Genomic DNA, 22,213 nt, shown 5'->3' with positions numbered 1-22,213 from the left:
TCGAAATACCAATTCAAAATAATTGAATGTTGGTGGCACAATAGAGGACAGACGACAAGGCTCATGACGTCTAGTGGTTTAAGATCTTTCAGAATTTATCTTCGTAGAGACGAACATGCTCAAACTTCTGTGTTCCCAGAGTTGGGTGGGGTATGGTAATGGTAGTGGTGACGATACTAAAAACATGGAGCCGGATCCTCAAAATACATATGTACTTTCAGATATACCCTAGGTGTTCATCAAGTCGCTAAATATCTTTCACGTGAACCTCGTTGCGTTTGTACCTTCCAGTAGGAGTATATATTACTCTTTCCATCCTTGTAATCATTCTACTCTAGGTGCAAATCCTTCTTCTCTAGCTCTCAAATGCAACCAGGTACTATCCATGTTGCTGCTTTGGAGGACCTGACATTTTTTGTACATGGATTTGTAGTTTGTAGGATTGAAGGGCCGACACACTGTAAAGAGCTAATGATGATGATGAAGGAAAGCAGATAGATTATTGCGCCAATGTTGAAACTAGTTTGTAGTAGCGATACCAACAGCTCTACCTAGACTTTAGATGTCCATTTCGAAAAGACTCTACTATGCTTACGATACACTAAGCTCACTCATTGCGTCCTTTAGTATACTAGGTTAGCTATATAGACTCCCCGCTCTCCTCTGCTTCTTTGCTCTCTCACACCACACTCGGGAGCCGACAAAATCGAAAAAAAAAGAGACAGCGTCTAATGAGGTCGGGTGCTCCTGTTCTTGAGGCTTGACAGGCTAAGAAACATTCATCCCGAGAAAGACATATGTTACATGTGAAGGTGTGTACATGTCGTGGTGTTAGCCGTGGTGGTAATCGCCGGTTTTTCTCTAGCATTATAATTATGCCTAATGCCTGAGAAACGATTATAGAACGGGAAGTACTTTGCAACATATCTGTTCTCTAGTGCAGATATATAGGGCCTCATTCTTCACCCTTTCTCCTTCCTCTCCTGCCCTACCATCACCTTTACCTTTCTAACAACCTAAAATCAGCCACGGAGTAGAAAGGGTGGAATTCTCAGATTCGAAAAGCCATTCCTAGTGACCGATGGTCCGTCAGTCAGAAATTTCCCAAACTTACAGAGTTGAGAAGCCATAGAGGCGCGTACGACGATGATGAAGAGAAGGATGATGGGGCGCCGAAGATGGTGATTATCACTGCTCGTTTCATAAGTGTGGAACACGAGAGTAACTAAGACTGCAGGGATATGAGCCTCTAAAGCGAGAAAATAGATATAAGCCGTTGTTCTGGCCCATCTTCTCTCTTCACAAGTGATATTTCATTTCCTGTTAAAATAATGTCCACCTTGTTGATGTGACTAGCGAAGAGCCCACCGAAAATCTTACCGATGGCACGCAATGTCTCGGTGGCATTTGACCGGTGTGTAGATTGGAATCACAGCGGCGACTTTACATGCCCGTGGAATGTAGGTTTAGTAGACCACTTAGGGTGGCTGAGCAAGAGCAAAAGTAGAGCGATGGAGTGTGCAGAAAAGGGCCGTGCTACAAGCGTAGCAATAAACATAGATTATACATTTACAATCCATTTTGTATTGAAAAGTTCTCACCGACCCGGCTCTGCTGTTCAGGAAGTGCACCTCCGATTCACGTCTCCGCCCACCGCACAATTGTTATGGCTGTGGTATAAACCATTGCGATGATCCCGACCACGATCATGGAGATATCGAGCGCCTTCTGATACGGCCTGTCTGCCACGCCCTTATAGTGCAGGTAGGCGGGGTAGATGTAGACGAGCGGCACGCAGGCAAAACTGCCGATGAGTGCGACAAATTTGTCAAGATTGGTTGCGCCAACCGCTGAAATGATACCGCAAAGCAGGACGATAGAAATCCGGAATATATTCTTCGTCCATTTTGTAGTGGGATCGCGTTTTCCCGAGCGATGGCCGAAGATTTTTCCTTCAATGATTCTGATAGCGGGGAAGAGCTGAACAGGCATGCCCACCATGACTGCAACTGCGTAGAGGAACTGTACTGCGTTGACTAGTTTGCTGGACTGGGGGAAGTTGTTGATGATCTCGACACTGACGCGGTCTCCGAATGTGCCATAGCAGAGAACACCAACGGATCCGAAGATCACCGTGACAAGGGCCATGACGGTGTAGAGGAGCTTGTTAAACCGCTCCGGCTCCTTCATGCTGGATTGAATAGGTAGGATCAGGCCGATGCCTTCGAACGTGAAGATGGCTGAGCCAATGGTAAGAGTCCAGTCTCTGGGATTGAATAGTCTGATAGATGGGTGGAAACCACCCATTTCAGCAATCTTGGAAATGTCGTAGGAGTAAATGTAGGTCAGGCCGATGAGAATGAAGACGTCGGCAAGAAGTGCGACAGGACCCAGCTTAGACATATTTCGGATGAAGGAAAGTGGAGTTAAAGCGAGCAGTTGGATAGTGATGAGTAGGTTGACAGACATTGGCGTGGTCGAGCCTTTCGTAACCGCCTTGAAGAATGAGTGGAGGTTGTCCGCACTGAAGATGAGACCCGCGCAGACAAATCCGATCTGAGAGATGACGACGGACCCCAAGATCATGGACCGCAGCCTCTTACCGCCAATGGCGGCACCTAGCTCGCCATATCCACCGCCATATCGCTTTCTACACTCGAGGAGAAGATGGAAACATAGCGAGGTTACGATAGAGACGGTAAGCAGGGTAATGGAAGAAAAGAGGATGCCGCCGTTCTTGAACGCTTTAGGGAGGAACATGATACCCGTGCCGATGAATGCTTTCATGAGTGTGAAGAACGATTTCACATTCCCAGCATCGCCCTTCGTTCTCTCCCTCAGCCGTCTGGTACTCCTGCGAGCTCCAAGAAGGGGTCGGCGTTCCGCGGCTTCTCCTGCCTCTACTGCTCCTTCTTCCTCATCTTCTTCAGATTCCTCCAAATCTTCTCCAGCAAAGTTGCCGTACAGCGCTAGGAACGATATGAAGTTGTCCGCGACGGGAGAGGCAAAGCGACTCAGCCGCCCTCTTTGCCTTTGAAAGAACTGCCTTCTGAAACCACCGGGGAGTAGTTGTGCGGATACAGGTAACTCTTCATGGTCCGGCTCCGAGGTGAACTCTGGCAGATGGGAGAAGGTGGCGGCGCGCTGGTGGAGCCTGCCAAGTTTCGATCGTTGTTCAATTCTATAGAGGTCCCGGTGAATATCACCGCCTTGAAGTCGGAGCGAGGATTCTGTATTGGAGCCTTCACCCGCATTGGGAGATTCCATATTATTCGAAGAGTCAAGGGGTGCCGGGTCGAAATCAGCTGTGTAACCAGGTACGAGGTGTTCAGAAAGGACCCTGGCATGATCAATCTCCTCAGCGGCTGCTTGAGCGACGGCTTCTCCAGGTCTATCTATATCCGCCATAACGAGAGGCTGTTGAAAGATTGCCGTTAATTATCGGTCCTTATCGATCTGGGATACTGATGAAGTCTGGGGACTTTTGGTTAGGGTTGGTCCGAGGTCTGACATCATCATGCCGGCTCCATATCCGTGGCGACCGACTTACCGAACTTTCTGGCACCTCCACAAGTTGCAGACGAAATTGTCCACCAGCTGTCTGGTATTATTGCACGAAAAGATTGGAGCATTGAATGAGGCTCTCCACAAGAGTAATTGCTAACGCCCTCGAGAGGATCTTTTGGGGGGGAAGGTTGAAGGTTGAAAGAAAGTTTAAGATCGACAGAGCTAGATCGAGCTAGCCACTTATGGAAATTGTGGGGATTCAAATGTTTATACTTCCACGTGATCTTCCCCACGTGTGACGCACGGGCCCTAATCAATATAGAGTGAATTGCCAGCTTCAACCCTCACAACGGAGTGAGGATTGACCCGTTGGCCCGCAGTGAACACGTTTCGCTGTCCACATCCGCGCGCTTTTAAGTCTCAACGGTAGGCTAACCGAGTACTCAACCCGATTCCACCAACCTGATGCCTCCTCCAGGAGTCTTTCCGCCCGGCTACCCCAACGATCACATACCACGGTCATTCATGAATAAGAGGCCTGTACCAGCGGGTGCTGATACAAACACTCGCGCCTATCTTATCTTCTTTAGCTACCTGGGAACTTGTGCCCTTCTTACCGCATATGTTGTGCAGAAACTTCTAAAAAACTACGTTGTCCTCTCAAAGTCAACCACTGCACGACCTCCTCCCAGGAGACATGTGCTCCTCTTTATCAGTCTGGCAGCGGGTAGCTTGCTTACGACATGGTACTATATGATGCGGTACTTCAAGGTCTCATACCAAGTATGGCTAATGTGGCGCTCATACTACGACTTCTCGGACGATCAGAACCATTGGGGACTATGGCTCAGGGATACTTCCCTATTCAAGGAGGCCTGGGAGATCGCGATCGTTGGGAATGCGCGCTATTGGTGGACACAACAAATCTTCTTCTTTGCGTGTGCCTTGGGTTTGGTTTTGGAACAGAAAGGTAACGGTCTCCCTCAAAACTCTCCGCCCAACAACTGAACCGTCCGATAGGTGTAAGACGAGGAATCCGGCACACCTGGGTCTTCATGGTCATTGGGCAGCTCGTATCCATCAGCTTTGCGACCAACCTGTTCCTCATTGCCCTGCTTCTCAGCCCGCCCGCACCACCATCACCATCAGTAGCGTCATCCAGCAAGAGAAGCTGGTTAGGGCCCTGGCTCATCAACTTTGCAGCCATTATTGCAACCGAGTATCCGGCCTATCTCTTGGCGGATGATGTGTACTGGCACAGCAAAAACTTCCTGCCTGTGCTCTTGCTTCCTCATCTGGCCTTGCTCGTGCTGCCTCTTGCGCGCGCAATTGTACCTGCGAGGTATTTCCCCGACGACGACGTTGAGTTCATGGAGCGGGCGTACAAGTACCTCTGGGGAGTGACCATTTTTGCAGGATTTCTAGTCTACCGGCACGTTACCGGACTGGCGTATAACTACGCGGGAATCGTAGGCATGATCAATGCCATTTTGGAACATCCAGCGGTGAGCAGTGTGGGTTTTGACGTTGTGTTTTGCTGGATCACGTGGTTCTTCTGGTGGAGGATTCAAAAGCAGGGTGTAGCCGGCGTGGAAGAGTATGAAAAAGAGGAGGATGACAGCTGGAGCGGAGCGGCAACTACCACCGCGGGCGCAAGTGATGGTGGCGTGTTGCGTCGTCGGTGAAAAGGCGTAGCCTATGATCCGCCTGGGGCTTGAATATGCAGAATTCGGAATTCGGAAATGTCGGTGACAAGTAATGGAATCTAAAAACAGGTTGCCATGGCTAACTATTGGAAATAAGTACGATGGAGTATAGATGCCGGTAGAGAAGCTTCGTCATCACCCTCATGCATGTATTCCGATCATGGGACCTCCGTTATATCTAACGATTACCAGGGGTACAAAGTGGGTGTGGGGATTATACCTTTCTTTTTTGGAACTGATGCAACACAGTGATGGAACTCTATTCATTGATGTATTCAAAGGCCGTCATTACCGTAATCGGCGTTCACAGTGTTGAGATGTGGAGAAGGTTTTGCCTTGCATGGTGAGGGGTTGCACTGCATTCGCACCTAGACGTCATCCCTCGGATAGTCCGACGTATAACCTACAAATCTTCCTCCCTGAAGATTACCGGTGTGCGAACCAATGGGTATAAAGCCAGCATGGAAAGTCGCTGTGAAGAACATTTTACCTTCCGCCAGCAACGCAGCTCATCTCGACTTCTCCATTTCACTCTTACCTCTCCGCAACCGATAATACATTCGTCCCAAACCTGACCAGCATACCCAAACCTAGCCATGAAGTTCGCTCTCCTCTCCGTGCTGGCAGCACTTTCAGCTTCCGCCATTGCTCAATACACCAACCAATCCGAACCCTTCTATCTGGTCCTGATCTCCGATGACCAAACCTTCAACGGCCAATACCTCGCCGCTTGCCACACAGGCGCCGCAATTGAATCCCTCTGTGTAGCAGGCATCCTCTCCCCTTCCAAGCCCAACAACATCCCCCCAGCCCAATTCCGCTTCAACACATCGGACTCGCAGCCCGTTACACAAGACGCCACACCTGGACCCTCCGGCTGGATAACGTATCTACTTCGCGGATCGGACTTCACCCTCTCACAGCCCTTGGGAATCCAATTTTCCCCAACCAGCAATGTTGCGATGCCTCTGTTTTATCCCGGCGATGATATCGCGGTGACTGTCAATTTTGACTCCGAGGGAAAGCTGAATATCCTGAGTGCCATCGACGATACGCAGGATCCGCCCGTGTATCACTTGAACCCGGTGTATAACTGGTATGCTTGTTCAACAAACTATGGTGGTTACAGGTATGTTTGATGAGGGAAGATACAATGCAAGGTCCGCGGTGCTAACTCTGGCCTTGCAGATATGTTACACTAAACTGGGTTGTGGGCGTGGGGCCGCCACAGAATCCGACTTGCGTAAAGGTGGATGTGAAAAGGGTTCCCGTTTCCCCTCCGTCTTATAGCGCGAAGATGAGGATCTAAAGGCTCGTATTATGTTGTTGTTGGAAAGCAATAATGGGGAGGCATAGGGAGCATAACATTTTCATATTAGCGTCTTGGTTTCTTAATGACTTCAAGGCCCTCCGAAGAGACGTAAGAAGATAAGGACATACGATAGTAATTGCCCGATAGTACAAACTGAACCCGTGTCCATGAGGGGGCGGAATGGATGACCTCTACGCCACTGAATAGTGAAGTCCAACAGCGCCGCAGCCTAATCGAATCATCAAAATCATAATCGATTCGGTGCATCCTTTCTAAACGGAAGTCTTCATGGAGAGATTCGTTGTAGCGCATGCTCGGATGGACTAATGATTCATCCGGAGCAGATTGGTTCGTGGAGCAACAAAGACCGAGGTCACAATTCTCGCGCACATGTCTCACAGATTCAGTCTATCAATAGGCCAGGTATAATTGCATGTGGCGTATAGGTTCACTTACTATCTGACTAAATAATGCGCACATATTTCGTTTAACGCACTGTACAGAGGAAAGGATTGTACAATGAAGGTGTATTTAGCGGCCGCGACTGACGCTTACACCGGACTTATCCAAGTAGAGGACACTCAGACGCTCATTGCTACACTTGACATGACCGATAGCGGACCATTTCCTCGTTCAGATACCTTTACCTCTAATGATCCTCCGTGAGTCCTACTACTACTAGTGTACAGTTGACATGATTCATAGTAGCAGCCCCTTTGGACATGACCATTCTAACTGCCAGTCGTCGGGAGCGGTCCCCCAACTCCAACGCGCCAGGAATGAGCATTCCTCAATACGATCGCCTGGCTTGTAGTGCACCAATACCTCTTTCAACGCATTTTCTAGAGCAACTAGTTCAGAGTTGCGTCCAAATAATTTGAGATTGCGGACCCGTATGTTGGCCCCGAACAGTTCCAACACTTGCTTCTTGACCCTTATCACGCGTTCCAAGATCTCCGGGGTAGACTCGTCATGGTGATCGAAGTTTTTGGCAAGGTCAAGGTACTCGCTGTGCAATTGGTCCATTGCTTCGTAGCGGATGCATGACAGTGGGCATGAACATACCGGAGCATCGTATACAGTGGCAGACTTGATCTTTGCCATCTCTTCCTCCCAGTCGTAGCCGTGGGTTCGATAACTCAACGCGCTTTCCTTGTACTCTGTTGCAAGGATGGCTTCCCATGCACGTTTCTGAACAGTCTTGACGCAGCCAGTCAGGATGACACATCGAATATGCTTGATGCAGGGGAACGCAAAGTTGAGAATCCACTCGACCGCGGTGCGATGACAGCCACATTGGGGGAAAATGGCCCAGAGCCCCATGTTGTAGAGCGCCTCGTAGTTGTTCTCGTAGAACTGTCCCCATGGATCACGGCGTGTGATCCAATTCTCTTCAGAGCAATAGGGGTTTTTGAAGCCCAAACTAAGATGTGTCAACGTGGGTATTGTGCGAAGAAGTGCGCCTGGAGACTGCTGCCAATCGAATTGAACCTGCCGGTGAACCAAAGTGAGTCGCGCTCCAAAGAACTCGAAGTACTCCCGAGTATATAAGTTTAGCTCGATTCTGGAGAGCCAATTGTATCCCTGAGGGCGGCCAATCGAGGGGCTCGAAAATCGGCCTCGGCCATCATCTTGGACGAACTCAGTGGCAATGTCTTGGAAGTTGTAAGAATTCTCGAAGTGCTTCCATGTCCCTTCCCAAGCTGCTTGCAAGGCTTCTCCGCGAATTTTCCGGTTGGTATAGAGAATATTCAAATTGACATAGGCCTTTCCCATCCTTAAGACACGCTCAAAGAAGTCCGACGTGTAGGAGAACGGCGCGTCTCTAGGAACAGGCCGCCCTAGCGTGACAGGGCCACCCTTAGCAACTTTGAATGGATGGATCTCATCTCCTATGACCTCGCGATAGATTATCCTTCGAATCTCCGGCGGAAGTCGCATGAAGGGGAAGGATTTTCCGTTCTTGGCCCACGATATCTGCTGGGACTGCAGGGAACGCTTGTATCCGTCTAGCAGCATATCGCGATTTAGAATGGTCGGCAACCAGTCTATGAGACGCTTCCACTCGCCTTGGAATCGTACTTGAATTGCGCCAGGGGTGAGACGTCCTCGATCGGGGAGAACTGTGATGGGAACTGTCATCGGGAACTCCTCATAATAAGGATGAAAGATGTAGAACTTGACAGCGCTGTCTGAGTTTCCATGAGTGGGTGGCCAGATTGGTCGACTACTTGTAGCGTTGTAAACCCGAATCTTCGCCGCAGCCATGCACAGATCCTCACGCTCCAGACGGCGGATGGCGTATATGATCATGCGAATGACTGGGTCGTCCTGTGCTTCCGGCAGACGGTTTTTGAAAGTGTACCCGGACTCGCGTCCTGTACAGGCGAGCTTCTCTGCGGGAGGCGGATGGAGCCAGACGGTCATTGCCAAGGGGATGTTCCACCTGCGTTCCTTGATACGAGTTCGAAGAGTAGGCATCTTTGACGTGGAAAGGCTTGATTACCCCCCGTCGGTTTGGATAAAGGTTGTGGTTGCAGTTGCTTGGGTCAGAGTTGAGTTGTGGCCAATGGTTGGAGTGGCGCGGTTGAAAGGGAGTGGATCACTGGGTTGGTCCAGGATAAAAGTTGTGGTTGCAGTTGCTCAAGCTAGGGTGGGTTGCGGGTGAGGAATATGCTGGAAGAGGCGGACCGATTGGGACTGGGTAGAGGTGGTGCCAGTGGTGAGAGCCACGCAGTGGCTGCGCAGTGTCTGCGCACTGTTTATAGAAGGTAACAATGCTCACGGCATAGCTGTTCAATATCATTGCGCATTGCCAATAAAACTGGAGTACATTTTAGGGCTCATGTAGGTCATGCCAAGCCGGGAGACTTTATCTCCAATCCCAACTGTAAGGGAGGGATTGCAAGGTGTAAGACATTGCTACTTCAAAAGGGCAATATATAGTGCCACGGCATCTACCATCGTATGCCTTTATATCAAGAGCCAATACTTAGATGATTTGTAACCGCAGTTACAGTTGCGAAATCTGTTGGACCTAGGCCATAGATCCAGATGAGATGGAAAAGAGCAAGTACTTATAGTAAATAAGTGCCTGCTACACGTGCTTGCTCCATTGATTGTACATGACATGGAAGCTGCCAGATAACTCCAACAAAATCGACTTAGATTAGTGATTCAGGGCTAAAAGAGCGGCATCTGCGAGCTCATTGAGAAAGCACAAGGCATGCAACATGGAGAACTGGTTTAAACTGTTGCCAAGGTTGGCAAGAGCGCCTTATCTAACCAACTGTGAGAATGATGATTGTTCCTGTGCAAGATTCTTCTTGTTTCTCACACTGCGCCGTTCCAATGTTGAGAGTACACCGTCTCATGGTAGCTATACTATAACCTTTCCCTTAACGACCAGCTAGTTCCGCCAAAACAATCTACATAGCCGTACAACGCGCTCTCTCATCTGCTTACGGAATTGCGAATTGGCAGCTGTTGCTCCAAGGCGGCACATTGTCCACTCCCAAGGTGTACTCGTACGTTCACAATGTCAACTTCATGGGGCCATAACTGTGCCTTCATAGACGTCATCATTATGCAGAAACCATACCCGACGCTTTCACAATGCGGAATACCGTCCCCATAGCCGTCAGTGGCCGGCTCTGTGCGTTGTTGTCCGCACTATGCCGGACTCGCCCTTTCACTATGCCATCACGAAAATCTCTCATGGCGCATGCTTGCTCCACGGGCCATGAGTCACTTTCAGAAAGGATGTCGAAACGTCTCTCCTTGATCACGCACCATCCACGATTGGTCCGTGGGTGGTCCGTTGCGTCCTTCGTCCACATAAATACCCCCTTCCCAGACGTACAACTCCTCTCCCCATCGCAACCCACAACAACTCTTCTATCAACTACAACTTGCAACTCGCGATCACTTGCAACACGGTCAACCTACGATTCCTTGGCGGTGCGCACCATTCTCTGTTGCGGCGCCGTTGACATAAATACCCCTTTCCTCCTGCAACTGCTACCCCCCATCGCAACCCACACAACTCTTCGATCAACCACAACTTCGACTTCGCGATCACTCGCCACATCAGCTACCTTCGACCTCTTGGCGGTGCGCGCATTTTCCATTGCGCCCTCCGTTGACATAAATACCCTCCAGTCCTACGACTCCTTTCCCTCAACTCAACTCTTGGATCAACCACAACTTCCAACTCGAAGTCACTCTCAACATCAATCAACTTCGACTCTTTTCCCAATCAATCAGCTCACTTCTTCATCAACATGAAGTTCTCGGTCGTCGCCCTTCTCGGCCTCGCCACCCTCGTCGTCGCGGGTCCTCAAGTCATCCACGAGGCCGCCGAGGTCTCTGCTGGACTCGCCGCCAAGGGTGTTGAGCCTCCCACCGACTTCGGTCCCGATGATGTCGACTTCTCTCCGGCTATCAATGCGACTGATCTCGATCCCGTTGCCATCGCCGGTCTTGGATACGGTCAACCTTGCGTCAAGGCCAAGGAATGCAACTCCCGTCGCTGTGGGTGGTGCTCCAACGCTTCCGGCTGGTACAAGTGCTGCAAATAGGTGAGTAACGCTCTCATCCAATGGTCTTGCTCAGTCGACATTGACCATTCAACAGGCTCTCGTACCAATCTTCTCGACTCTCGTGACTTGACGACGTTCCTTTCGACGCCGCGATCATGATCTTTTCGGATTCCATTTCCTTGGTGTGTTATATCCCCATCGCATTAAGACGGCATTTGGTACTCTGGTAGACGGCAACGGCATATAGACAAGCTTGGACACGTTGACGCGCTTGGGCTACTGGTCGTGCAATGTGGTGGCGGTCAATCTGGGTTTCTGCATTCTTTTCCTGTATGATACACGGCTTGCATGGACTCTACCTCATGAGAGGCGGATGTCCTAGCCAGTGTCAATATTCTCAACAATAATATCATCTCCACTCAACAATTCTGCTGTGCCTATGACATGATCCTGTGATCCTTAAGGACTGACCTTCTCGCCCAAGATAACTCACCTAACATTCGTCGTCCTAAGGTTGATGTTCCCACAATAATGAACGGCTTAACCTTTGACGGAGTATGACAACGCAAAGATGACTTTCACGTTATCCTTCACTGCCTGTTTGAGCGTCAGTTCTAACCAATGATTGACAATAATGTCGCTATACTAGTACTTTGAACCAACCCGAAAAGATAAGCAACTTATCTCCAGTGTTTTCGAGGTAATGTGCAGTTGGAGAGAGGCATAGCCAGCATCTCTAGCAGTGAAGTCAAATGTACGGCTGAAAGACGGGACTTGGTCGACGCGAAGACGTGTGCTTCCTTGGATAAACTCGGTCCATGCAATTCATCAGAGCTGGTGTGTCAGTGCATTTCGCGCATCGCGCTCGCCTCGATAGTCGCCAACGCCACTGACTGAGAAGTCGTCTTGCTACAGGGAATCTGGAGAACATTGATAGAGCCGCCTGGGACGCGATAAGGTTCTTGCTTGGAGAAGTGGTAGCTGTGGTGAGATGGAGAGGAATAGGACTGGCTGGACCGGTGAACTTATGTTTTATGATGTCGGATGGTACAGGGTGTCTCTGGGAAGATACAGAGTCGCCTTTCCAGTAGCGGCCAAGGAACCTACAGTCTAGACTCAAAGATTGCCTTAGCCAGCGTTACGGAAGGAGACGGTAAATCGGTTTTCCCATGCAGGTATCCACAGCTGCAAGGATGTTCGAGATCATTGAGTGGACGAATATAATTCGGCTTTTCAACTGAGAAACTATGTCTGCGTCACCCGAAAGTCTCATATGTTGTGATGAACAGACAAGAGGACCTTCGAACATTGATCTCGACCAGTCTGAGAAATCATCAAACTTAGAAATCACAGCCTTGTAGTTGAATAGACTCAAACTCTACAAGCTTTTTGCAAAATGGGAGGGGTGCCCCCAAAAACTTCGGCTTGCCACAGTTCCTCTGGCTTTCGCGATAGATACTCCAACCCGAGTCCTCGAGTTGACGCTTTACGTGACTGCAACACCAGCGGCCTGGGTAAACGGTAAGCACTGCCATGTATTCTGCGTTGAACGTCGTATCTCAGGCTACCGGGAAGCTCCAGTTGGCTGATCCCACGTAAGGACTTCTTACAGAACCACACCAAAACGGAAGCTTGGGGAGCCCGCCGTATGGATGGAGACGTGTCGTCGAAATGTTGTACAAATCCGAGGGATATGGACGAGGGCGTGACGAGGGCTTACTGCTACTGCATTGTGGGTACGGATCGGCAGCGCTCCTCACGATGAAGCTCCTTACAGATGATTTGGTTGACCTCATTCAAGTACTCCCAAAGTTTCATCCATTATGGCCGCAAAACTTTTAGTTTCTCGGTGCTTTCCGCTCGTGATAGGTGGAAACTGAGCCATCTTCCGTCTAAAGTCCTCGGCCTTTCGAATGGCAGGCGCGAGGTCGCTGAAACATAGGGTCAGCTAAACCGCGCACTGAATTCGCCGTACTCACTTGACATCGCCACGAATAAGATAATTGGACCGTTCCATGGCAACAGCCAAATCTTCTTGGTGGTTGTCCAGCAATGCAGTGTTAGGCACAACGATCAGCGGTACGCCGTAGCGGAGTGCTTCAAGAATAGAGCCAGAGCCTGTTCATCATCCTGAGCGACCTGAATCTTAAACTTGGTCTTCAAAAGGCATACCGGCATGCGATATAGCCAATCCGTTCGACTGTTGCACCAGGCGAAACTGCTCCATAAGTCCCTCAGGCCGGAAGCTCATGCCTTCGATAATCAACTCTCCCTTCTCAGGCTGTGTCTGGATATGGGATCTGGCGTCAATCGCAAAAGTATCGTACACGTCTTTTGCGACGCCATATTGAACCAAGAGGTGCGTATATGCTGCATCGCGCAACGCATCAATAGCCGACCTTTGTAATACCGCTCGTATGAGTTCTGTGAACGGCGCTGTTGCTCCTGTTGTGACAAAGCAGACTTTCATCTTCGATCCCTCTGACCACGTCCAATTATCCGCCATGATGACAACGAATGCGATAAGTTTAAGCGGCCAAAAATGTTCCGGTCCAATGTTGTTTGTAGTCGTCCAATGTCCTTGACGATGGTGATGTACCAACTAGGCCTAGCTTTCCATGACCGACACCCGGAGATCGGTGGAACTCTCTTCCATCGCGCCAAGCACGGAGGTCTTCTCCGCAAAAAAGCGTCGATTGACAACCTCCCATCACCAGCAATGGCGTCAGTAACGCGGCGGCTGGTGTTCAGCTCAGCGCGTTGCTCGCGCCGGATAACGCAGCAGCAATGGCAACGGTCATTGTCCTCGACGGCGCCCCTGGCGGACGACAAACCCAAACCGCGTTTCGATAAGAATGCCAACCCTCCAAAGCCGGAGCTTGTGTCCAAGGATCCTGTGTTGACAACGGCGGAACCTGTACCTCATAATAAGGGTGTATCGATGTCAATGGCACGAGAAGAGGAGGCAAAGAAGCAGAAAGCGAGGAAAGAGAAGCCGCCGAAGCCCTCTCCCGAGGAGACCGAGGCCGCACAAGTCAAGAGCCTTATGGCGAACATTGAAGCTCTCGATCCTGCCAATATCCTCGAAGCTCAGAGGAAAGGCCAGCGTGGCCAACCCTGGAAGAATCATTACAGACTGGAGAGGGACGAGGACTTCGTCATTGAGCCCACGACGGGAAAGCCCGGTTTCTGGGCTGAAGGACAGGAAGAACTGGGCCCGGATGAGGATTACTATGGAGACGACATTACCAGTCATGGTCACGGACAACTGGAAGAGCGGCGAGACATGAGGCATTACGCACGAATGATTGCATGGGAGCTCCCTCTGCTGGGACGTAAGCACAATCCGACTCCCTAAACCAAAAGACGAACAAAGCACTAACCCGTCCCGAACAGAACTTGCCAAACCCTTCGAACTCCCCACCGCAGCCACCCCGTTCCGCTTCCGCTATACCTCCTACCTGGGCGAATCCCACCCAGCCGCCAACAAAGTCGTCGTCGAATTCTCCCCCTCCGACCTCAAAAACCTAACATCCCAACAAAAAGACAAACTCATCAAGCTCTGCGGACCCCGCTATAACCCCTCCACCGACCTCGTAAAAATGTCCTGCGAACTCTTCGACACGCTACCGCAGAACAAGCGCTTCCTAGGCGACACCATTTCCAAGCTCCTGGCCGAGGCGAGAGATCCCAAGGACACGTTTGCGGATGTGCCGTTCGATTTCAGACACCATAAGCCGAAGGTGCGACATGTGTTCCCGAAAGAATGGGAGTTGACCGAGGAGCGCAAGAAATATCTCGAAGAGAAGAGGGCGCAGCAGCTGAAATTGGATGATGAGAGGACGCAGAACGGAACGCTGGTGGATGGGATCAAGGTCATTGAGAATGCGCTGCCCTTTATGACACCTGAGCCGGAGCCGGTTATGGTGGGGACGAGGGGACGGAAGATGCCGCAGTTGCGGTAGTAGGGGGTTGTTGTATGAGCGTGATCATGTACGATTTGAGGTCGTTATAGATTATCACAAATTCCTTAGGGAGGGATGGCCACTTGTATATCTTGGATTCGCAGTATGGAATGTTCAAAATCACATTCGCATTGAGTGGTACTAGTCCTCTATGATTTGAGACATATGGTACCTCTGGAACCATGTAAGGTCCACTGCGCAATTCCTTTTGTCTATTGCATAGCTCTCGCAGTGATTGAATGGGTATCATGACCCAACCTTCCATATCCACACCTGTGCCAGCCCAAGTCCCGGTACAATAACAAGTACACATGGCGACCCCTAGACAGTATCCTGAAGGCAACAATGAGGACCGATATAACACCAGACACCGGGCCCTACGCTTCCAATGCAACCTTCCAATCTCAATCCTTACACGACCGCAGAAGCGGCACTCTGTCTCTTCTTCCTCCCTCCTCTATTGCTCGTCTCGCCGTCCTCCCGTTTTCTCTTAGAACCCCGACCACTACCCTTAGGCCTATATGCGCCGTCGTCTTCTCCCTTATGCCCTCTCTTTCCCCTACCGCTCGTAGTCACCATCTCAGGGATAAAGCCCAGCTCCTCGTCTATCTCCTCATTCTTTAGTCCTGGGGTAGCTCCGGAGACGTGGGAATGTCGCTTCCTCCCTGACGTGGTCGCCGGCCGCGCCGAAGATTTCTCCGACACCGTCTCCGCATGCGCGACATCTTTATCTTGGAGGAAGACTTGCGGTTGGTGCTTTCTCAGCCAGTTGTAGACGCTATCTGGGTTCTGGATGGAAAGCTCCTTCTCAGTAGGTATGTGGTGGCGCGTTTGCGGCAGGCGAAGGGGACGCCCGTCGTGCGCATCCGGGTCGTATATTGACGGATCGGCGATGGCTTGATCCATTGCAAGGAGGTACTCTTCCTCGTGTGCAGGTGACATGTAACTGGGTGCGTTTTCGCCAATCAGCAAACCCTCTGGTAGAGGATCGGGCGGATGGGTGGTATGTGGGACCTTGGCTTCGAGGTCCGCCAGCGACCGGGTAGGTATTATTGACTGGGTGTGGAGCTGGTCTGACTTTTGTGCGAAGTCTTCGGGCGTGATTAGGCCATTTACCATGTCGTTCCGGAGCTCCTGTAACCTGCGCTGTAGGGCATCCGCTCGTGCTTCGGATTCGGGTAAGGTTAGATGGGAGCCGGTCTCAGAGAGGTCGCGAAGATCGAATCGAAGGTTTGCAGGCAGGCGCGTCATCTCGTTCAGGTCGAGAAGTGCTTCAAGAATTTGGCTACACTAATCAGCCAAGGAATATATATGTTCATACATTCGTCGCGTACTCATTCTGCTCCTGCAGTCGCCGCGCTACTGCGATCGCCTTGCACTCGTCTCTGATGAGGTTATTGCTTGTATTCATGGTTTCCTCGAATTTGAGGCGCATTTTTCGATATTTGCGCCTGCGACAGTCAGCAGACGGCGCTTGTAGCTGCCTGCCTGTGGGATCCCGTACCTCCATGAGCGCTTCACAGGAGCCTTGTGCGCCGCGTCTTGCGCATCGACTGGCAGGATTTCACGCGCATCGCCCTCTATGGGAGTATCTGCTTCCGTAGCCATTTGAGAAAAGGATAGGGAGTTATGGTGTGAGGAGTGGTGTGGAGTGAGCGCGGCGTGTCGACTGGTGAAGCTGGGGTGAGGTCGGGGATGCTGTCCGCGTTGGAGGTGGTCCAAGCGCTGAGCCGTGAACTCCTTCCCGAAAGAGCAACGTTGACGTTGCGCGGATTCAACACCACCTGGGCACACTCCACACCTCTGTCCCGAGCGTCTCCCCCCTTTCTCCTTTTACCACCGAAATTTCATCACCTGGGAAAAGAGTCTCCTCCTTTTCCCAGTGCTCTGCGGCACAAATCTACATCTACCGCCGATTGCCTCTGCTCTGGTGTTCTTGCGCGGTACCCCTACCCACTCCTGTATTCATTCCTACTACCAACCCTCCGACCACCCGGAAGGTATACGCGCACACAGTCAGCCAGAGCTTCCGCGCGGACCGCTCTCGTCCTCCATCAGATTCATCCGCATATTCTTGGTCTTCGTGGGCTCGTCCAACCGCCTCCATACCCCGCCGCTACCTATCCCCCGATCTATATCCAATACCGCCAAACTGTCACCCATACTTCTCAACCGTACTTCCCGCCTTAGCTTTGCTGGCGACCCTCGACCCCACAAGTTGAGCGTGTCAGCCGCCAACATGCCTCTGGACGCGCGGGAGGCCCGTAGGAGGCGGTCGAGTAGCTTGGTGTACAAAGAGCCCCCGGAATCCCTAGAGCAGTTAAGCGACCAGGCTGCTCTTCCAAATCTGAATGCGGATTGGGTGAATGCAAAGGGTGAGCCACATTGGAGACTTTCTCGTGGATTGGAAAGATGCTAATCGAGTACCTGTAGGTGCCTGGACGATCCACATTGTTCTCATCATGATGGCCAAGGTCCTTTTCGACATCATTCCCGGAGTCTCTCAAGAGACGTCATGGACGCTGACCAACTTGTCGTACATGGTTGGCTCGTACATCATGTTCCACTATGTTCGTGGCGTGCCGTTTGACTTCAATAGCGGCGCCTACGACAACCTCAACATGTGGGAGCAGATCGACAACGGAGATCAGTACACGCCCACCAAGAAGTTCCTACTCATGGTGCCCATCGCGCTCTTCCTGGTCAGCACCCATTATACCCATTACGACTTGACGTATTTCCTAATCAACACCATCGCAACGATCGCGGTTATCATTCCCAAGTTGCCTGCTGTAAGCTCCTCTGGCCCCTGTATATACAGCGTACTGACAAACATTTGCAGTTCCATAGAATACGTATAGCGCTGTTCTCGGGTCCGCCTGACGATCTATGAGTAGCCCGACTGTTATCCACATACATTGCTCGCTGCATCGAAACGGGACGTGTTCTTCTTCCCTTGTATTATCATTGGTATCGCGTTGCACAACTAAATTGGACTGCATACGAGCAATGGAAGGCGTTGAGGTCAAGAAGTATCCGGCAGCGGGGCAGTTTTATTTCTACCGAATCGGTAATTCGAATATTGTTTTGCAATGTCATTGTACTGGCTCTGTTCGGAAATTCATAAGTGCCTTTCCAAAAGTCACGTGCTAAGCATTACAGATGGATCGTTGTCGGGGAAGAAGGGCGCTCGAAATCGAGGACTTCCTTGCCTTGGATAACATGACGTCCATTCAGATCGCAGTCGGAGTTAGCCAAACGCAAAGCGCTCTCTGCAGGATTCCTCCTCCCTAGTCCCATGCACCAAATCCTTATACAACCCTCAGCCTCTCCTTTTCTTTCAAGATCCCTGCCCCTTCCTCCTAGCCTTCCTCATCAAACACCACTCCCAAACACCACTCACTCTCTTTCCGCCCACACCAACGCAGCCCTCTCCCAGCCCTGCCGAACAAGATGCCCAGCAGCACCAAGAGCCAACGTAGTCCACCCACTCACCACCGGACTCGCAATCACGACGACGCAAACAATTTCGCCACACGAGCGTAATTTTGCACTGTTTCTGCCAGCATGTCGACCTGCAGATTGGGTAAAGTGCGCCTTTCGACCTCGAGCCGCTCGCGGAATTTCATGGCGAGGAGCATGTGCCGATGCCCGTGGGGCCGAGTGCCCGACAAAAAGGGACTCGGCTGTCGACGAGGAGGAGGTAGGTTTGTGTGGGGAGGATGGGGATGGGGATGGGTAGACAGAGGAGGGATACGTCGTTGCTGCACCCGCTTTCGGCCCAGAGAAGAGAGGTCAATGGGCTCGATACCAACAACTACGAACACGGTGGTGAGTCCCGGTTCCGAGATGAAGACTGTTCAGGATACTCATAAAGAAGAGTGCATAGAAAAACTCCCGGAGATAGTAAGCAAGACACAAATGGCATGCGCTGACTGGCGGCTCGGGTTGATATCACACTGGTTTCGTCGGGCTCCAAAACGCAGCGGCAAAATCATGTAATCATAATGAGTAGAAGGTGTGACAAAATTCAAACGTAGGTATTGCTGAGCAGTACGGAGTGCAATTGGGAGCAGTTTCAAGGGGTTGAGATCGAGCAAATGGTGAGCGTTGAGTGATCAATGGAGCCGCCGAATCTACACTTTGGCCGATTCTCATACAAAGAGCCAGGGCTTTCATCGATACTACTGCCTCCTTCCTCTGTACTGCTGTCTTTCATGTCTATCAGGTCCGCTAGGAGGCGTGGCAATAGAATAGACCTTGAAATTAGCTTTAAGCGCCTCTATCTACTATGGTAGGTATAATAAGCTCTAAGACAAAGCTCCACTTATAGCATTATTGGGTGTTTGCCAATAAAGTCGCCCCGACTGGGAATCAACGTACGGAGGAAGTTCAGGGAGTTGTCCAGTTTGGTGCCAAGAGGCAGAATACAGTGTGATGCATGTGTCTTCTAGGTAACCCGCTCAGCTATACTGAGTAATGCCCATCAATCATGATCCATCAATCATCATCATTCGCCCAAGAACGCCCAAGATTCCCACCTCCACTATTCCAGAGCGGCATGCATGCTATGCAACGGAAGCAGTACGCCTACAGCACCGTTCCGAATCCAAATGTCGTCTTGATGCTCCTGACATAGTACTCGCCCCAGTTGTTCTTGGTGGGCTCTTCCTGGCCAACGGGAACCCCTTTCCACTCCACGCGCATCACCGTGACGGCATCGACATCGTTTTGGTCAAACCAGATGCTGAGCGTCGAATAATGACCTTGCGGCCACTGCGCTAGCCGCCACTTCTGCACGAGGTGCGTCGGCTCTTCCACTTCGACAAATTCGCCAGACACGTTGCCGCCGAATAGCTCGAAAGTTCCGCCTGGCTTCGCTCCGGTAAAGTTTTGCGGGGGTGATCGCGTAAAGGCAGCAAGGCGCTGAGGATCGGTGAAGGTCTGGAACAGCTCGGCGGCTGTGGTACGGAACTCGGCTGTATCGGTGATGGTGGTAGTGTTGACGAGCTTCCCACCGCTGGATTGGGTCGTGCTCGATGTGGACGCAACCTTGTCGGATGACTTGTTCACCGAGGAGCTTGAATAGATCTTCGGTGTTGCGAAGCCGCTCGAGGGGTTGGAGCCTGGGGCATGCTGGATATCCTTCGCGTGCTCTTCGATCAAAGCCGGTCCCAGCTTTGCGAGACGCTGTCGCAGCTGCGGTACTATTTTGGATCGGACGAGCTCCTTGACTGGTTGTTTGCTCTTGTCATCTGAGTAGACGTCTACCTCAAACTTCGCCGTATGTTAGCTCGGGTCACAAGAGGCACAGAGGGGAGGGAATGGGAGCCAAGGGAACATACGACATACTCGTCTACCTCCGTGTCATGAGCGACTTCGGGAATCACGATGGTTCCGCTAGCCTCTTCGCCTTCCTTGTTCTTGCCTGCCTGAGAATCAGCATGCCGCCCTGAGACCGTCCGCAACCCGAAACACACATACCAGAGTATTCCAGCTTCAGCTTAACATCGAAGATTGTAATAACCTTGCCCTTGCGCTGGCTCACATCGACGTCTCCATCCATGCTAATGACGCGGTCCACCTTTGCGCTGACCCCATCTTCCTCAGCTAAGATCCCTGGAAGGTCCTTGTCAAGATAATCTCGCGTCCAGCCAGACACGTCCTTGTTCACCCAGTGCCAATTGTTGGGATTGTGGAGAACCATCGTGATGGAGGGTATAAGATGACGAATGCAGGAAGGGTCTGACGATGGAATTAGCAACTGCCGAACCAAGTTTCCAACAATCGCAGCTCAAAGAATTGGGTAATCAGGTAAAGGAGCATCGCTCCGCAAAAGCTAATCCGCATCAAAAGAGTACAAGTCTTCTAGGACTGGTGCCAGCTTGGATCTCATCATAGAAAGAGAGAACAAAATGCGCGCAAATGGCTGGAACTTACTTGAAAAAGGGTCCGTCAACCGAAGCTCAAGCTACAGAAGTGAAAAGCAGAAGCAGAGTGCACAACAAAGGTGCGAAAGGAGGAACGTGAAGGTTGAAGTATGGCCATGGTGAGTTGGAATATTCGAGAACTCTGGCACTCGCCGAATCAAGCCATCTCGGGCCGAGAGTCAATCCGGTGAGGCTCAGTCTCCAGACAAGCTCAAGAGCATCCGTCGAAGTGAACAGCAGGTCTTTATTCTGCCATCAAGGGAACAACTGCAACAAGATCTCCTCCCCGATAGACAAGACGTCATTATTTGCTTCAGTTACTCGGCGTAGGAGAAATCGTGATTAACTGGTTTTGGCTAACCAGCTTGCGCCACACATGCACAGCCACACACAGAGTTCGATAATCCGCATAGGAGACCGTTAGGCCTAGGCGAGACCATGGCATGGTGTTTGGCGGCCACAGTGAAGCTACGACACAGGGCCACTACGGTAACGGCGAAGCTTTGTACATCTGCGAGGGAAATCCTTCGTTTCTGAGTGCGGAAGGATGTGTGAGCTCAGGACGCTATCAGCAGGGCCTTGCTCTGATCCTCGTTTGGGATACATAGGTATATAATGGCCAACTTAGGATGTTCAGGGTAGGTCCGAGACCTTGTCTCCAACTCCTCATACTGTGTACAGAACAAGACGGCTCCACATATCGGGCACGAAATCGAGGACTTGCCGTTATTGGTCACCGTTAGATAGAAACTTCGCACCTCTGGAACTGTTGTTGCTTGATTGTCTTAAACGTACGTCAACTCGGACGCAAATTGCCGCTCTCTGCCTCCGCGGATATAACACAGGACTACGTATACGGGACAGAGTTCACAAATTCCAATACTAACGTATATTTAGAAAGAGAAGAAGTCCTTCTACTTCAACACTGACTTTAGCGATCAACTGCAGGTGAGGCACCTTGCCTTGAAAACTAGACCTCCAAAATTGTCGCAGAAGTCACAAGGTTCTAGCGCAGTGATATAGGTAATCATAGTTGTTCCAGACTTTCCTATAGCTGGTAGAAGAAAGAACACAGTTTTTGCATCCAAAGAGAGGTAACTGGCGTCGAGACGGTCAGGAGACTGGGTTTGCTCAGATAGTTTTCATACGGAAGGGAAAGAGATACATTCCAAAGTGGAATACTTATACGCCAATGTATGCAAACGTTACCCTAGAGTACCCAGGGCATACGTACATGTTCCTCAACACAGAT

The 22,213-nt window shown here is 50.8% G+C and overlaps 11 protein-coding genes across 11 annotated transcripts; 5 read left to right on the top strand and 6 right to left on the bottom strand.

Moving 5' to 3' along the window:
• Positions 1 to 1,254: 1,254 nt before the first annotated feature.
• Positions 1,255 to 3,475, bottom strand: EI97DRAFT_500973 (uncharacterized protein). Its single transcript, XM_033802684.1, has one exon. It carries the CDS (start codon positions 3,406 to 3,408, stop codon positions 1,639 to 1,641), a length of 1,770 nt encoding a protein of 589 aa, XP_033654301.1. The 5' UTR covers positions 3,409 to 3,475; the 3' UTR covers positions 1,255 to 1,638.
• Positions 3,476 to 3,853: 378 nt separating this feature from the next.
• On the top strand, positions 3,854 to 5,501 carry EI97DRAFT_320973 (uncharacterized protein). Its single transcript, XM_033794690.1, has 3 exons — positions 3,854 to 3,933; positions 3,986 to 4,477; positions 4,528 to 5,501. The coding sequence occupies exons 2-3, from the start codon at positions 4,033 to 4,035 to the stop codon at positions 5,190 to 5,192; spliced, it is 1,110 nt and encodes a 369-aa protein (XP_033654300.1). The 5' UTR covers positions 3,854 to 3,933; positions 3,986 to 4,032; the 3' UTR covers positions 5,193 to 5,501.
• Positions 5,502 to 5,827: 326 nt separating this feature from the next.
• Positions 5,828 to 6,477, top strand: EI97DRAFT_363951 (uncharacterized protein; the record flags this gene model as incomplete). The annotated part of the gene is made up of 2 exons (XM_033794995.1): positions 5,828 to 6,342; positions 6,402 to 6,477. Coding segments are annotated over 2 exons (591 nt in total), but the record flags the coding sequence as incomplete, so codon positions are not given.
• On the bottom strand, positions 6,471 to 6,904 carry EI97DRAFT_320936 (uncharacterized protein). Its single transcript, XM_033794689.1, has one exon. It carries the CDS (start codon positions 6,835 to 6,837, stop codon positions 6,589 to 6,591), a length of 249 nt encoding a protein of 82 aa, XP_033654298.1. The 5' UTR covers positions 6,838 to 6,904; the 3' UTR covers positions 6,471 to 6,588.
• A 320-nt stretch (positions 6,905 to 7,224) lies between these two features.
• On the bottom strand, positions 7,225 to 9,006 carry EI97DRAFT_490228 (uncharacterized protein; the record flags this gene model as incomplete). Its single annotated transcript, XM_033802236.1, has 1 exon — positions 7,225 to 9,006. One exon carries the CDS (start codon positions 9,004 to 9,006, stop codon positions 7,225 to 7,227), a length of 1,782 nt encoding a protein of 593 aa, XP_033654297.1.
• A 1,400-nt stretch (positions 9,007 to 10,406) lies between these two features.
• EI97DRAFT_432996 (uncharacterized protein) lies at positions 10,407 to 11,411 on the top strand. Its single transcript, XM_033798289.1, has 2 exons — positions 10,407 to 11,095; positions 11,171 to 11,411. Exons 1-2 carry the CDS (start codon positions 10,809 to 10,811, stop codon positions 11,223 to 11,225), a joined length of 342 nt encoding a protein of 113 aa, XP_033654296.1. The 5' UTR covers positions 10,407 to 10,808; the 3' UTR covers positions 11,226 to 11,411.
• A 1,447-nt stretch (positions 11,412 to 12,858) lies between these two features.
• On the bottom strand, positions 12,859 to 13,572 carry EI97DRAFT_458094 (uncharacterized protein; the record flags this gene model as incomplete). Its single annotated transcript, XM_033800879.1, has 3 exons — positions 12,859 to 12,997; positions 13,046 to 13,184; positions 13,239 to 13,572. 3 exons carry the CDS (start codon positions 13,570 to 13,572, stop codon positions 12,859 to 12,861), a joined length of 612 nt encoding a protein of 203 aa, XP_033654295.1.
• A 189-nt stretch (positions 13,573 to 13,761) lies between these two features.
• EI97DRAFT_432993 (uncharacterized protein) lies at positions 13,762 to 15,176 on the top strand. The gene is made up of 2 exons (XM_033798288.1): positions 13,762 to 14,401; positions 14,463 to 15,176. Exons 1-2 carry the CDS (start codon positions 13,786 to 13,788, stop codon positions 15,029 to 15,031), a joined length of 1,185 nt encoding a protein of 394 aa, XP_033654294.1. The 5' UTR covers positions 13,762 to 13,785; the 3' UTR covers positions 15,032 to 15,176.
• Positions 15,147 to 16,688, bottom strand: EI97DRAFT_466886 (uncharacterized protein). The gene is made up of 3 exons (XM_033801561.1): positions 16,536 to 16,688; positions 16,366 to 16,482; positions 15,147 to 16,316 (listed from the first exon to the last, which is right to left on the bottom strand). Exons 1-3 carry the CDS (start codon positions 16,637 to 16,639, stop codon positions 15,443 to 15,445), a joined length of 1,095 nt encoding a protein of 364 aa, XP_033654293.1. The 5' UTR covers positions 16,640 to 16,688; the 3' UTR covers positions 15,147 to 15,442.
• Positions 16,689 to 16,809: 121 nt separating this feature from the next.
• EI97DRAFT_500969 (Orm1 type endoplasmic reticulum protein) lies at positions 16,810 to 18,168 on the top strand. The gene is made up of 3 exons (XM_033802683.1): positions 16,810 to 17,406; positions 17,465 to 17,823; positions 17,874 to 18,168. Exons 1-3 carry the CDS (start codon positions 17,271 to 17,273, stop codon positions 17,922 to 17,924), a joined length of 546 nt encoding a protein of 181 aa, XP_033654292.1. The 5' UTR covers positions 16,810 to 17,270; the 3' UTR covers positions 17,925 to 18,168.
• Positions 18,169 to 19,415: 1,247 nt separating this feature from the next.
• EI97DRAFT_320754 (Aha1domain family protein) lies at positions 19,416 to 21,121 on the bottom strand. Its single transcript, XM_033794688.1, has 4 exons — positions 20,972 to 21,121; positions 20,516 to 20,870; positions 20,380 to 20,459; positions 19,416 to 20,308 (listed from the first exon to the last, which is right to left on the bottom strand). The coding sequence occupies exons 2-4, from the start codon at positions 20,736 to 20,738 to the stop codon at positions 19,622 to 19,624; spliced, it is 990 nt and encodes a 329-aa protein (XP_033654291.1). The 5' UTR covers positions 20,739 to 20,870; positions 20,972 to 21,121; the 3' UTR covers positions 19,416 to 19,621.
• Between the last annotated feature and the right edge of the window lie 1,092 nt (positions 21,122 to 22,213).

This window comes from Westerdykella ornata (assembly GCF_010094085.1).
Source record: "Westerdykella ornata strain CBS 379.55 unplaced genomic scaffold EI97scaffold_9, whole genome shotgun sequence".
NCBI lineage: Eukaryota > Fungi > Ascomycota > Dothideomycetes > Pleosporales > Sporormiaceae > Westerdykella > Westerdykella ornata.
This window is presented reverse-complemented; position numbering and strand designations above follow the sequence as displayed.